The following is a 16,065-nucleotide window of genomic DNA, read 5'->3' as shown; positions in this document are numbered from 1 at the left end:
TGACCTAGAGATGGAAGTCCCTTTAATGGAAACTAGAAGGCCAGCTTAATAAAAACATATTGTTTCAAACAAAACAGAATGAGCTTTTTGATAGCAAAGTTACCTAAGCCAACTTTCTGAAATAACCACTATCCCTAGATAAGGAACTAAACTCCAAGGGCACAGCTGTGGTAGAAGCCATCTCAAAACATTCTCCCTCCATTTGGGAGAAGGGAAGAGAAGATCCTATGCATTTCTTTAACTTTTTTGGTGCTGAAGATAATGGCAGTGTGTAATAGAAAACCTAGATATGAAGTACAATAGCCAAGGTCCTCTAAGAAATCAGTACTGCTTGCAAAAGTCCTCTTGACTGTAAGACTAGCATTTCAGAATTTACTGATTATCTTAGATTTTAACCTAGTGAAGATCCAGTTCTTAACTGTACAAACTATCAATAATTGTATTAATAAAATTGGTATTAAATGCACCAACTCAGAAGAGATTGTAAAGTCCTAATTTATCTTACTTTTGATTTTAATTAGCTAACACTTCATTATGCAGACCTCAGTTTAGTTGGTATTCAGTAAACTAAACTTGCCACAGAGCTGTTTTAATCACACTAAATCAGGATTGTTGCTTGACTAAGTGTTCCAAATACTCAAAGAAACATACAAAGAGACTTAATTTTTAAGCTGCAACATACATGGTTTTAATACAACAAAAAACATTTAAGTCAGGTGAAAAGTAATAAACTCAACAATCAGCACTAAAACATTTCCATTGGAAATGTGTTAAAAATTCACAAAGGTCTTCATTACCATCTTACTGCAATTTTTTTGTGTGTTTCTAGTCTACACACCACATGTTTTCTGTAATCATGCAAATGTGAATAAAACTTTAAATGCTTAGGTAAGTGGGAAGTCCATTTACTGAAAAGACTCATATTTCACAGTTTAGCCAGTGTGAGTATGAACAAAAACTGCAGAATTCTTCATGTGATTATACACATTTTAGAAACCATGAACTTTCAGCTGTTCCTCCTTGACGATGCCAACCTGCAAAAGGGAAACACAGTTCAGTAAAGCTTCTGTACTGCGGAGTGACCATAACATTACATCAAGAGAGAAGATCTAGCAGTCATTAGGAGTGACAAGGGACTCCATGTGCATCAACAGGTACAATACAGGATTCATGGCCGTTTTCCAGGTTCCAGAGTCAAATGTTAAGAGAATTATCTCCAGAAGTTTGCCCCAAAGAATTATGCCTTAAAATTTTTATTTAGGAACCTGGTTACTAGAAACAACGTAGAACATCTCAATCTTTTAGTCTTTTCCACTTATCCTTTCGATTTGAATGGCTTTAAAAACCCCAACTGATAACACTGCTTCAAACAGCAGCTACAACTGAGTATTCTTATGACAAGACAAAGGATATTAGCTATTTTACCCCCACCCCACAGCACCTGTTCAGTATCAGTTATATTTGTCAGACATATTTTGGCTTTTACAACAAGAGGCAAAACTCAAAACTTTGTTTCCCCAAAGAATGGGAATTGTTAATTCAATAGAGAGGTGCAAGAACATTTAGAAACATTTTAGACTCGTAGATGTTTATCACCTGATTATCACAATACAATACTACACAAAATACTATACAATCACAAAAAAAAGGTAGAACATCAGAAGCAGGAAGCCTGCTAAGCAACCAGTAGGGCCACTGGACGATCGAGATGCTAAAGGAGCACACAAGGATAAGGCCATTGAAGATAAACTAAATGGATTCTTTGCATCAGTCTTCACAGCTGAGAATGTGAAGGAAATTCCCAAACTCGAGCCATTCTTTTTAGGTGACAAATTTGAGGAACTGTCCCAGATTGAGGTGTCATTACAGGAGATTTTGGAACACATTGATAAACTAAACAGCAATAAGTCACCAGTACCAGGTGGTATTCACTCAAGAGTTCTGAAGGAACTCAAATGTGAAATTGCAGAAGTACTAATTGTAGTCTATAACTTATTTAAATCAGCTTCTGTACCAAATGACTGGAGGATAGCTAATGTGACGTCAATTTTAAAAAGAGCTCCAGAGGTGATCCTGGCAATTACAGGCTGGTAAGCCTGACTTCAGTACTGGGCAAGCTGGTTGAAACTATTGTAAACAAAATTGTCAGAGACACAGATGAATATAATTTGTAGGGGAACAATCAACATGGCTTTTGTAAATGGAAATCATGCCTCACCAACTTACTAGAATTCTTTGAGGGGGTCAACAAGCATGTGGACAAGGAGGATCCAGTGGATACAGTGTACTTAGATTTTCAGAAAGCTATTGACAAGGCCCCCCACCAAAAGCTCTTAAGCAAAGAAAGCTGTCATGAGATAATAGGGAAAGTTCTCTCATAGATTGGTAACTGGTTAAAAAGATAGGAAACAAAGGGTAGGAATAAATGGTCAGTTTTCAGAATAGAGAGAGGTAAATAGTGGTGTCTCCCAAGGGTCTGTACTGGGCCTAGTCCGATTCAACATATTCATAAATGATCTGGAAAAACAAGTAAACAGCCAGGTGGAAAAACTTGCAGATGATATAAAACTACTCAAGATAGTTAAGTCCCAGGCAGACTGCGAAGAGCTCCAAAAGGATGTCACAAAACTGGGTGAACTGGGCAACAAAATGGCAGATGAAATTCAGTGTTGATAAATGTAAAGTAACGTACACTGGAAAACATAATCCCAACTATACATATAAAATGATGGGATCTAAATTGGCTGTTACCACACAAGAAAGATCTTGGAGTCATTGTGGATAGTTCTCGGAAAACATCCACTTTATGTGCCGCAGCAGTCAAAAAAGCGAACGGGATGTTGGGAATCATTAAGAGATAGATAATAAGACAGAAAATATCATATTGCCTCTCTATAAATCCATGGCATGCCCACATCTTGAATACTGCCTGCAGATGTGGTCGCCCCATCTCAAGAAAGATATATTAGAATTGGAAAAGGTTCAGAAAAAGGAAACAAAAATTATTGGGGTATAAAACGGCTGCCGTATGAGGAGAGATTAATAAGACTGGGACTTTTCAGCTTGTAAAAGAGATGACTAAGGGTCTATAAAAATCATGACTGGTGTGGAGAAAGTAAATAAGCAAGTGTTATTTACTCTCTCAATACAAAAACTAGGGGTCATCAAATGAAATTAATAGGCAGCAGATTTAAAACAAACAAAAGAAGTATTTTTTCACACAACGCACAGTCAGTCTGGCGAACTCTTTGCCAGACTTGGTGAAGGCCAAGTTTATAACGGGTTCAAATAAAGATCTAGATAAATTCATGGAGGACCGGTTCATCAATGGCTATTAGCCAGGATGGGCAGGGATGGTGTCCCTAGCTTCTGTCTGCCAGAAGCTGGGAATGGGCAACAGGGGATGGATCACTTGATTACCTGTTTTGTTCATTCCTTCTGGGGCACCTGGCATTGGCCACTGTCGGAAGACAGGATACTGGGCTAGATGGACCTTTGGTCAGACCCAGTATGGCCGTTCTTATGTACTGCAAGCATCTGGTTTTGTCCTTTCAGGTCAGTGTATTAAGAGCTGTATTAAAGGTTCAAAAACTGGTTAAATGTAAAGAAATAGATTAATATGATACCTTTAACAATTAAGGTCTTTATCAGTTTCAGAGAGAGATCTAAAATACTGCTAGTGGTCTGTCTGTAGTCACTCACCTCTAAGAGGAATTGGCAAATGTTCTTTCTCTGGTCACCTTGAAGCTGGATAACTTCACCGTACTCAGGATGCTCAATCACAGTACCATTACAAGCAAATTTCTAGAAAAACATTCATATTGTAAGACATCTCATGTCAACTGTAATGAAGCTTACTATGCTTTACAGTGTACTTTAACAGAAGCTGCGTAAGAAATATTGAAGGTTATAAATAAGTTGGTTATCAACAAAGAGACAGAAAGACAAACATGGTTAAAACGACACTATTCTTATTTTTAAAAGGAGTATGGAAGCTACTTGGTGACACCAGGACAGCAGCATTAGACACGCAAAAAACTGTAAGCTGGCAAGCTGCAGCCCCTCCCGCCCCCAACCAAACAAAACACTTAAAAGCAAAAGATGGAAAGTCAAGCACAGTAAGATTTGCCTGTCCAATTTGCCACTAGTTTCCATGTTTCTTAAGAGTTTCACTGGAAACAAGACACTCTCACTGCAAATCAAAAATTGCAGTACCATGAAGTTAAAAGCAACACTCATGTCATTGATTTATATCTGCCAAATCAACAAAAATGGCAGACACCTGTGGAAATTAACTAGATTACTGAGAACAAGTTTTAAGAGACTAACATTTGTAAAAAAATTGTTCATTTCACAAATACTGTATTGTCCCTTGAACAAAGGTAATTATTTTATACAGTTTTGACAAACTGTTCCCTTCCGGCTTAGCCAAATGTGAAAATGAAGCAGACACGTAGCCAAAAGTCAAAGTAAAATACTCTATTTTCACAAATTGGCACTGCGTTCCCATTTCCACATCAAGCTAGCAGCTTTACCTTTTTGAAAGCTTTCACAAGTTTTTTTTTGTCATAATCATCTGCAATTCCCTGAACAGTAGTTAACGTCTTCCTGCCGTTTCGTTGCTGGATCCTTATATGAATGTAATCCTCAGTCCCTGCCGGGAGTAAGTCGTCACCCTTAGTTGCATCAGCAAAGGGGTCTGCAGGGAAAGAGGCAATTTACTACATATGAAGCATTTTTCATGAGAAAATCAATACAGCTAGCAGAGAATTTTCCAGTTGTACAGAGGGCCCTTTGGCAGAGTCTTGTTACTCTGATCCTAGGGATAAGAGTAACGGGGGGGTGAGAGAAACTGTTTTTATCCCAAATAGAACTAACTACATTATAATAGCTCTAGCTAACTCACTGTCATGTTTTCACCAACTCATACATTTGTTTTCTCTTCAAAATCCCCTCAAAGGTTAAATAGATGACACAGCCCAAAACTATTGTGTGTTTACTTGTTAAACCATAAACACTGAAATCCAAGAACGGTCACATCAAAACTTCATTTCACACAGAGCCCCATCACCTTAAAGGGGGTGTCTCAACTAATATTTCTGCTGAAAAATTTCCCCACCAGTGAGGAGTCCTAGTTCCAGACAGTCACCATAATGTTAAGCACTATATGTAACGCTGTTAAGAGGTCTTCAAGACATGGTGACAAACACTGGCAGATACCAGGGACTGCACACACACAGTGCCCTCTACAACTGGTACCTAGTTTCAGGCAAAAAAGCCAATACAACTCAATTTAGCCTTGTCTACATAACAGCTCCCTTCAGACTCCTTCAGTCTTCAACTGCACTGAAGCATGGGGAGAAGAGCCAAGTGTCTTTAGAAGGGGATAAAGAAAAAAAAAAAATGGCTTCCTATTGCCCTTCAACCAGTTTGAGGTATTCCCTACCCCCTAAACAAATGGGATTTAAATACCTTTTCTAACCAATTTAGATTAGACCTGCATGTTTCCCAAACAACAACTCCTTCACCTATTACATAGCATTCTTCAGCTAAAGTAGGTAATGAGCTTTAGGTCAAGATTTTTAGACCTTACTAGTGATTTGGGTTACCACTTTAACAGCTCCAATTATCAGAAGGTGTATAACTCAGCACTTTTGGAAATTCAGGACATTTTAAGGTGTCAAATTTAGCATAGAAAATTTGAGGCCCAAAAATGACTAATCACATTTGAGAATCTTCACTTAAGCATCTACCTATGCAACTCCACTACTTTCCAGAAGCAGAAACAAACCTCCAAGAGAAGGAATGCTCAGGCCTAAGAGCACCAGCGAACTAGCTTGGCAGCAGGCCAGGCACAGGCCTGGCCTGCAGAAGCAACTAAAATGGGGAGAATGTGGAAGAGGGGTCCAGTGGCTTGGGTCAAAAAGCACAACTCTGGCCTGTCAGGAAGTGGAAGGAAGGAGAAGCAGGTTGGTTCCACTTCCTCCACACCTCTGTTAAAGAATCAAGGAATTCTGGATCATACATGAATCCCTTGAGTCTGCACCTTATTAAAAGAGTCAGTGGGAGTGGGCATGGGAAAGGTTTAAATTCTGGGGCAAGTTGACCAAATAGGGATTTCAGTCACTGTGGATATAAAGGAAGAGGGGACCAAGAAAGGAAAATCCCTTACCAAAGGGGATAAGAGTCTGGACAGGGGGCGGGCCCGTTCTTACTCACAAGATGAGACTCCCCAGGTAGGTCAGTCACTAGGATTTGGGACTCTGCCCCAGGCAGCATGGTACCAGTACCTGGGACACCTTCCTTAAGGATTAACAGGCCCCACAATCCATGCAGGTCAATACCTGAAGTGGGCTCTACGGTAAGGCAGTCACCAGGATTTGGGGGCCAGAGTTTTTCCCCACTGAAGGACAGTGGGTGACAGGGGATGGAGAAGATAATCCCATGGCAGTTCAATTGCCAGTGCCTGGGCAGATCCAATCCCAGAGGGTCTATACAGCGGATGGGGGGAGGGGGAGGAAGAGATGATGAAGCTATAACTTCATGGGGCGGGGGAGAGGGGTTAGCTCTGCACAGCAGCTATGGGGCAGCCTAGGCACTGCCAGGGAAGCAGAGATCCTAGAGGACGGACTATGGGGGGGGGGAAGGAATACCCCCAGAGCAGTGCTCCTTACAAAGGGGGACAAGGATCATGGACTGAGTGGGGACGCGCCCCCCACCAGGCTGCTCCCCACTGCAAGGAGAAGCCCAGACACCCGGGATAGCGGATGGGGGGCGGGAGGAGGTCAGGGGGCCCAGTTCAGAGGATGGGACACCGGCAAGCGATGGGATCGCCCGCACGGGACGCCGGGAGAGCCTGGCAGGGGCGGCGGGGTGTCAGGTGGCTCCGCGCTGGCGCGTAGCCGGGCAGGGGCCTCCCGCGGCGGGGGGTGCCGGGGGGCGCTTACCGAAGGATTGGAGGTTCTGGATAGTGGACATGCGATTCAGTGGCGGGGCGCTGAGCAGGGGAGAAGGCCGCGGCTGGGTGCGCCCGGGTCACGTCTCACTGGATCTGCAGGGAGGAGAGAAAAAAACAAACCGCAAGTCCGGAGCGACGGCAGGGAGCCGGGGCGGCGAGCGCGGCGCAGACGCGGAGGCAGCAGCGACTGCTTCTCTCACAAAATGGCCGCCCGCTCTTATGCCCGGCCCTTGCCCCAGCCGCGGACACGTGACCTCCGTCGGCTCGGAGCATCCTGGGGAATGGAGTCTTCCCAAGCCGGCAGCAAGCAGCCGCAGAGCGGTGGGGAACAACAACGCCCAGCATGCACCGCGCCGCCACTGCCAGCTGCCCCGCCTGCTTCTCTCCCCCCCTCCCACCACCACCGTCTGTCTCTGCCCAGAGCCCGGTCCCGAAAGGGTCGGCTCGTCAGGGACCCTGCAAGCGGGGACGGGAGACAAGGACACCCCAGGGAGCAGTGTGTGCGTGCGACCCCTCCCGCCGGGGCATGCCACGGAGAGAAAGAGAGAGAGAGTGTGTGTGTGACACTCTGCAGCCCCCCTCCCCCCCCCGGCACTAGATGGGACGTGACAGCCCGTCCTACATACTCCGCGCACAGCCCTTTCCCTCCCCCGGAACGGACCCTGTGCTCTCTACGTGTGGCAGGACACGGACCGTATCCCTCCCCTCCCCTCCCGGAGAATAGCTACCGCAGAGCGCTCTCCATGCGTTATATTCACCAAGGAACAGACATCGGGCAGGAGAATGTGCATATTATACACCTCCCTCCGCCAGGCAGCCAATGCTGTGCTAAATACTTCCCGTATTATCCTCCCCACCCCCACCTTGGGGACTAAACATTGCAGTACACACACACACACCCCGCCCCATACGTTAAGTATCAGAGGGGTAGCCGTGTTAGTCTGGATCTGTAAAAAGCAACAGAGAGTCCTGTGGCACCTTTAAGACTAACAGATGTATTGGAGCATAAGCTTTTGTGGGTGAATGCCCACTTCTTCGGATGCACGTAATGGAAATTTCCAGAGGCAGGTATAAATATGCTGGCAAGAATCAGTCTGGAGTTAACGAGGTTAGTTCAATCAGGGAGGATGAGGTGCTCTGCTAGCAGTTGAAGTGTGAACACCAAGGGACCAGAAACTGCTTTTGTAGTTGGCTAGCCATTCACAGTCTCTGTTTAATCCTGAGCTGATGGTGTCAAATTTGCAAATGAACTGGAGCTCAGCAGTTTCTCTTTGGAGTCTGGTCCTGAAGTTTTTTTGCTGTAAAATGGCTACCTTTACATCTGCTATTGTGTGGCCAGGGAGGTTGAAGTGTTCTCCTACAGGTTTTTGTAGATTGCCATTCCTGATATCTGACTTGTGTCCATACGTTGTTTCCTTCACCACTCCTGGGAGATAGATACTATGCCACATACGCTGCTTCTTCTACACCCTTTGCGGGTCTGGGAATAGGTACCGTGCAGGATACTCTGCATAGTTTACTCCTCCCCCACATCCCATTGGAGAATAAATACTGCAAAATATACACATACACTCCTAGGAAATATATAGCACAGACTATAGGCTGCTTATTGTACACCTCAAACAAACCGTAATTCTGTGCAACATTACTATATTGGCATGACCACACTTCTACAATTAAGGCTGCATTCCGTTTGTCACTTAAGCAGTCACTGCTTGGTTTTTGGGGGAAAAATCCAGTGTAGCTACCCAAATTTAAGATCAGAATCTGTGATTAAACTTTTCAATTTCTGAGGATTTGCAAGGAAATCTGTTATTTATTTTATGAACCAAAGTTAATTAAAAATAGGTCCTTTAGGAAAAAATTCTGAGTGGCTCATTGCTTTTGGACAATACTAGCTAACAAATGCTTCCTTTGTTATCCTCCAAATTTTCCAAATAGCTAATTTATTGTAAACCAGTGCCCAATGTATATCTGAAGAAGCCAGGTTACAATTAAGCTCAGTGATTAACGATGGTTGTGTTTAATTTTCCCTTTTTCAAAATGATCGCTACTTCCCATACCTTACAATAAGACTGAAGCCAAACTGTCCTCAGGGAAAATGCGACCCCTCTCCCCTCCTTCCTCCTCTTTCCCCTTCCCCCACAGTTCTGTAGTACATTGGACCAAAAACTGAGAGGAAATAATCTATGTTGTGAACCCTGTGTCAGTCAGGATGAGTAGCAGGAGTTGCTAGGGGAGAGGAGCTACAAGCTAAAGCTCTCTTCGGCCTTTGTTGAAGGCTAAGCTCTGTGGTTTTGACAGAGGCTACTCCACTTTTCAGAAGCAATAGCATAGATGGCTTGACAGACTCTTACTCTTTCCATCCCAGGATTGCAGGCACGGTTGTGCTGGAAATAGGGAGATAGAGACAGATCTACCGCTGGCCTCACAATTATCCTCCCCTTACCTCCCTTGTAGTGTGAGCTGACAGAGGACTACCATGTGGACAAAGTTTACAACCTCCATGGGCTTAAGCAGAGAAGTAGAGTGTGAGCTCCTGCCCAGAAGCCCCTCACTTTATGAAGGTCTTCCTACAACATATCCTGATCCACTCTTGGTAACTGGAGGACCAAGAACTCCACAAATTCAACTCAACACTACATCCCCTCCCTACCCTACTGTCTGCCCCATGCTGTGCCTCCGTTAACCCTTCCTGTCCACTCACACCAGGGGCAACATCGAGAGAGGGCGTCCCTTCCCCACCACCACCCTTGTTATCTACCCCTTCATATCCTTCTTCGCTTGTAAAAAACAATAAACAAAACCACCCAATAAAAAAAAACAATTCCATTAGGAAATAGTTCATTTGAAAGGGATTAAGGTTGGTTGTGTGACATCCCCCCAAAGTGCAAGCCACAGAAGGAAGGAGATGCCATGTACCCTCACGTCCATTGAATAGGTTTACACTGTTAGTCACAGATTCCACAGCCTTCACAAGGAATTTTCTTACGATTCCAACAGATAAAACACACTTCTCAATCCTATTAAATCTCCTTCATAGCCATATAATGCAAAACTAATCCCAACTTCAGCAGCATTAGCAAATATTCAGCATTGACATGTGTGTGTGTTAAGTGAGCATGTCTTACGTATTTGTGGGGGAAGAACAAGGTCAGTACACCCGTTGCGCATTGCCAGAGCACAGTGTGCTCCAACTACAGCCCATTGAACGCTCTGGTTGTGGCACTGAGTTGACTATGCCATCTGTACATCATCTCACCAGCTGGGGAATCCCCCATGCCAAGAGAAGCTTAATGTGGTTCAATTTGTGCTTGTCATACCAGGTATGTATGCCATGCTGTTCCAAAGAAGTTCAGCAGATAAAATTGTACATATGTTGAAATTGAGGATTAGCAGAGAAGGGGTTAAAATAGCTTTTAAACCTAGGTACCAGCAGGAGATATTTTGATACCACCAGTGTCATCTCCTACCTCATTGTTACACACCTAAGGTGGGTGTTAATCACAACCACACATTCTATTGTGTTTTACTATTTAAACAACAGATGGTCTACTATGGGCAAATTAATGATATAATTGCATGATTAATATATAACCTAACAACTACGGTGCAGTAAAAGAACATCATTTCTAATTATCCTGCTCATAGCTTCATCCTTTTAAAATATAGTACTTGGAAGATCTGGTTAAACAATTAGTTGGAATGAATAGCAATTAGTAATTCCTGTGCTTGCATTTTACTGCACCTTTGTTAAGCTGTCATGTTTCACATGAATAATAAAACACTATGGCAGGATCAGGAACTATTGTTAAATCTTGGGACTTACTATCATGTATGAAAAATCCTACATACTGTAGCAAGCCCTGAAATTCATCCCTATGCAGAGGACCAGCACAAGCCCCACGCAGAGAGCTGAATTTCACTCCCACCTTCATAAGTACACATTTCTTTATAGAGCAGTGAATAATTCATACAGATAGGGAAAATCTTGTATACTTTTTCCCTTCAAGAGAATTACTGTACCCCAAGCTCTTAAAGCAAATATAATTAAAAAGCTTTATGATATGAAAGAACCAGTATTCCAGTGAGGAGGAGCTATCTCTTTGCCCTAATACTTATGGCTATTGGTATGTTTGCTCAGTGATCTTACTATCACTAGCCTGAACATACAGGTGAGTCGCATCATATGCGCATTTAACTTACGCAAAATCAATTATACGCACTCTGCAAAAAAAAAAGAAAAACAACAAGATACCTGTAAACAGTGCAGGCGATTCCACCCACCATTCCACTCATGAGCATATGCCCTGGAGAGAGCATGAGATGGGAGACATGAATCTGCTGTTCCCTCAGTCAGTCTCAGTTCCTGCATGCCTCTCATAGTGTGAGCATCTCACCGCGCTGAGTGTGATTCTAGTGTTTTAAAAATATGTATTTTTCATACAACATGGCCCCTAAACGCAAGCCAATTACTTCATCTGGTGCTCAACTGAAGAAACAGTGATCTGTTCCAACACTGGAGGAAAAACTGGCTGTGTTGGACTTATTGAGAGACAGTATGTCTGTCTCCAACGTGGCACGTAAATATGGCCGCAATGAATCTAGCATCTGTGCCATCAAGATTCGAGAGAGAGAAATTCGTCAAGCCGTGGCATCAAGTGCTCCAATAACTGCTAAGGTGACAAGCCAGGTGAGTAATAAGACTTTAGTGAAGTCTGAAAAGGCATTAAACTTATGGCTGGAAGATATGAACCATAAACGTGTGCCTATCAATGGCAACACGTTGCGAGAAAAGGCTCTTAGCCTCTACGCGCTGTTCAAACCTCCTGCCGAAGAGGGACAGCCTTCTGATGAGAAGGAATTCAAAGCCAGCCAAGGTTGGCTTAACAGTTTTAGGAACCGCTTCAACCCCAAAAACGTGCAGACTACTGGTGAAGCTGCATCTGCCAATGAAGAGGCAGCAAAAGCCTATCCCGAACAATTAAAGAAAATCATAGAAGAAAAGGGCTATCTTCCAGAACAAGTTTTTAATGCTGGCGAGATTGGGCTCTTCTGGAAAAAAATGCCCGACCGCACTTACATTTCGAAATCAGAAAGACAAGCCCCTGGCTTCAAAGTAACTAAAGACCGTGTGACTGTGTTGTTTTGTGGCAATGCGGCTGGGCATTTAATAAAGCCGAGCTTGCTCTACAGGGCTGCAAATCCCCATGCCCTAAAAGGCAAGAACAAAAATCTCCTGCCTGTGTTCTAGCAATCAAATAAAAAGGCTTGGGTGACGGCAGCATTATTTCTGGATTGGGTCCACAAGTGTTTCATTCCAGAGGTCAAGCGGTACCTCGAAGAGAAAGGACTTGTCTTTAAAGTGTTGCTGATCATAGACAATGCTCCTGGTCACCCTGCAGCACTCTGGTTTGCACATAACGATGGTGAAGTTGTCTTTCTCCCGCCCAATACCACCTCCATCTTCCAACCTCTCGACCAAGGCGCGATTTGTTGTTTCAAGGCCACATACAGGAGGCTTACGTTCTCACGGATATATAGCGCTATGGATGCTGATCCCAATCTTAATGTGATGGAGTGTTGGAAGTCCCTCAACATTGCCGATTGCATCACTTATATTAAACAGGCAATGGATGCAATCAAGCCTGAAACGGTCAATGCATGTTGGTGAAACCTATGGAAAGAATGTGTGAATGATTTTAAGGGTTTCCTGACCATTGACAAAGAAGTGAAACGCATTGTTGAGGTGGCCAGGCAAGTGGGTGGTGATGTCATCATCGACATCCTTGAGGAAGAAATTGACGAATTAATTGAGAGCCATAGAGAAACATTGACTAACGAAGAGTTAGAGGAACTGATAAAATCGTCTAAAGAAGACGAAGATGATGAAGACGAACAGGAAGAGCCAGCATGTTGGAATCTTCATAAATTTGCTGAAGTATTCCAAGCAGTGAAACACTTGAATGATTTAATTTCTGAATATGATCCCTCTATGGAACGAAGCCTCAAAATCACACGTAGTATTATGGACGATTTGAGACGGTATCAAGAAATGTTTGAGCAGCTCAAGAGACAACAGCGACAGTTGCCGATCACCATGTTTTTCAAGGAAAAACAACCAGCAGCAGATGAACCTACGCAATCAACTTCTCGAGCTGAACCAGACCCAACCACTTCGTCTACAACTCGCTCTCCGTCACCCAAGCTCTCCGTCACCTCTGTCTCCTGGATCGACATCAAGCCCTGACGACCCCCTGTAATTAAAAATACAGTACTGTAAAATTATATTTTGCATATGTACTCTTTATTATAGACTGTACATTACTGTATACATTATACATTTATATATGTTACTGTACAGGTTGTATACTGTACACAAAACCATGTATACTGTACTTTATGGGTGATTTAAGGGATTTTCAAGGGTAATTTTGACTATATGCGATTTTTGCCTTATGCGCTGACTTTAGAACCTAACCCCTGCGTAAGATGCGACTCCACTGTAATTCAAAGAGTTCCAGTCAAGGCAAAATCTTTATCACATATCACTTGGTTTACTTCTCTACTATTTGTATATCAGGAGTCAGAGGCTGGTTTGGCTTTGGATTTTCTTCTTTTCTTTCTTTTTTTTTTTAAATTTGGTTGGTAGCTAAACTGTTCATTCTTTTTTTTAAAACATAAAATTCAAGGCATATTATAAACCATGCATTTTTATTGATTCATGACAATTTTTGAGATTTCAAATTTTGTCCCAATTTGTGACAGATTTTTTTTTTTTTTTAAATCTCAAAAATTCTCATGGGATGGAAAAAAACATTTCCCACCCACCTCTAGTATTGAGTTCAGAGCTGAAGCTAACGTGACCCAAAGTTTGGGGTGGAGAGTGACATTTACGTTGTAGATGGTGCACGTAACAAAATTCATTCCGCACATGGATGAAAAAAAATAGAGGGAACAGTGCTTGTGGTATAAAATATGCTTGTTATTAGTTTTTATTATTACAACAGTGCCTAGAGACAACAAGCATGACATTGTGGTGGGCACAGTATGGACACACAGGAAGGGACAATTCCTGCACCTGCCCAAACTTTTCTTTTACAATGTTTGACTGTGACTGGACAGTAACAAAATACTGTGTGGAAGGCGGTCTTGCAAGATTTCCATCCAGGAGTGGAAATGCTGGCAATCTCACAAGAAATCTTGTTCTTGCAAGATGTCCAGTTTGATTTTTGCACAGTTGGGTGTTTTGAACAGTTTAATTAAGCTTCAGCTACCCATTCAAACTTCTGGATTTTTAGGGCTTGTCTACACTACCACGTTTGTGGGGAAAAACACACACACACACACACACACACCCTGAGCAACATACATTACGCCGACAGGAGCACCAGTGTGGACGGTGTTATGTCAGTCTGGTGGGAGAAGCTCTTCCGCCAACATAGCTACCACCACTTGTGGAGGTGGTTTTATTATGTCGATGGGAGCTTTGTCTCCTGTTGGCATAGTGTAGCTACGTGAGCAATCTTGCAGCGATGCAGCTGCATTTGTACAGTAACTCCTCACTTAATGTTGTAGTTATGTTCCTGAAAAATGCGACTTGAAGTGAAACGATGTTAAGTGAATCCAATTTCCCCATAAGAATTAATGTAAAGGGGGGGGTTAGGTTCCAGGACAGCTTCCCCTACTCTGCAAGCACCAGGGGCGGGGGGGCTCAATCCTCAGCCCGCCCACTCCACACCTTCCCCCAAGCCTCCACCCTTGACCCGCCTCTTCTCCCCCCACACCTCCTCCCCCTTTACTTTGCACGCTGCATCCTGGCTCCTCCCCACTCCCTCCCCTCCCTTCTAAACGCCACAAGCCAGCTGACTGCCGCGTTTGGAAGGCAGGGGAGGCGCACCGAGTCCTCGCTCCTCCCCACTCCCTCCTGCCCAGGGCAATCAGCTGGCTTGCGGCGTTCGGGAGGCAGCGGAGGGAGGGGGAGCCTGCGCGCCGAGTCCTCGCTCCTCCCCCCGCCCCGCCTCCAAAACGCTGCAAGCCAGCTAATTGCCATGGTCAGGAGGAGGGGGAAGGTGCTGATCCGCAGGGTCTGCCAGTGGGTGGGAGGTGCTGGGGGGGAGGGGGGCGGCGTGTAGGGAGGCTGCCGGCTGTGGAGAAAGCAGGCAGCCAAACAATGTAAGACTGGAGTATTGCACAACTTTAAGTGAGTATGTTCCCTAATTGATCAGCAACGAAACAACGTTCAGAGGGACGACTTTAAGTGAGGAGTTACTGTACAGCTGTGCTGCTGTAAACTTGCTAGTTTAGACATGGCCTTATCCAAACTCTAAACCTTTGGAGTTTCACTCACTGATGCTTACAAAAGGTATGTAGGAACATGAAGCCAGAGAGATTACTTTTGGTTTATCCACTAGATGGTGCTTGGCTATCAAAGAAAAAACAAACATTCTTTAGCATGCTTCCTCTGGACATGAATAATGTTCATGAAATAACTGGATGTCCATGTCCAGAAGTAAAACAGCAGATAATTATAGTCATATCCACTCACTTAATTTAAAGTTTTCTACATATTCAAATCCTTTTGCGCTACTTCAGTTCAACCAGCCTATTATGAATAATTTAACAATAAACTATGCCATCGTCTCCATCAGGGCATCAAAGTCCATGACTGGAGCTGGCTCTTACAGCTTAACGAGAAAAGAGCCTATAGGAAGCAAGCAGCTCCAAACCACGATACATACATTTGCAATAACTGCCAAAGATCATGCAAATCTCGGATTGGACTAGTCAGTCACATGAGACATTACAGACCATCTACATCATAGGCTGCAATTCCCACCATCTCTGGTAGACAAAAGGATGCCAACAAGAGGCAGAGTGACCTCCCTCCAAGCTTGAAGGGGAGGGTCTACTACATTCCCCCTGGTGGGTGGTGCCAAACCAGCTCCACCCCCACTCCAGAAGCAGAGGGGTGGGGCAGGAGATATAAGAGGTGGGCCCTTGAGCTCATTGGGAGGGAACCAGTGAAGGAGGTAGAAGTTGTTAGACTGCTGCAGGACTCCAGCCCTGCTACTGAGCCATGTAGCACCCTGCCCCCAGAGGGGACT

The 16,065-nt window shown here is 43.9% G+C and overlaps 1 protein-coding gene across 3 annotated transcripts; it reads right to left on the bottom strand.

Annotated features, from left to right (window-relative positions):
• Nucleotides 1–663: 663 nt before the first annotated feature.
• On the bottom strand, nt 664–7,330 carry EIF1B (eukaryotic translation initiation factor 1B). Of its 3 annotated transcripts, none has more exons than XR_008443954.1 (5): nt 6,948–7,330; nt 4,536–4,699; nt 3,703–3,804; nt 3,421–3,591; nt 664–1,034 (listed from the first exon to the last, which is right to left on the bottom strand). XR_008443954.1 is itself a non-coding variant. In XM_054019545.1 (4 exons), exons 1-4 carry the CDS (start codon nt 6,976–6,978, stop codon nt 990–992), a joined length of 342 nt encoding a protein of 113 aa, XP_053875520.1. In that variant the 5' UTR covers nt 6,979–7,320; the 3' UTR covers nt 664–989. The 3 variants fall into 3 exon arrangements, 1 of the variants encoding a protein (XP_053875520.1); XR_008443953.1 differs by having other exon boundaries at nt 3,421–3,571; nt 6,948–7,327; XM_054019545.1 differs by lacking the exon at nt 3,421–3,591 and having other exon boundaries at nt 6,948–7,320.
• Nucleotides 7,331–16,065: the final 8,735 nt, after the last annotated feature.

Source organism: Malaclemys terrapin, chromosome 2 (genome assembly GCF_027887155.1).
Source record: "Malaclemys terrapin pileata isolate rMalTer1 chromosome 2, rMalTer1.hap1, whole genome shotgun sequence".
Taxonomy (NCBI): domain Eukaryota; kingdom Metazoa; phylum Chordata; order Testudines; family Emydidae; genus Malaclemys; species Malaclemys terrapin.
The sequence above is the reverse complement of the archived record's forward strand: the minus strand, read 5'-3'. Positions and strand labels throughout refer to the sequence as shown.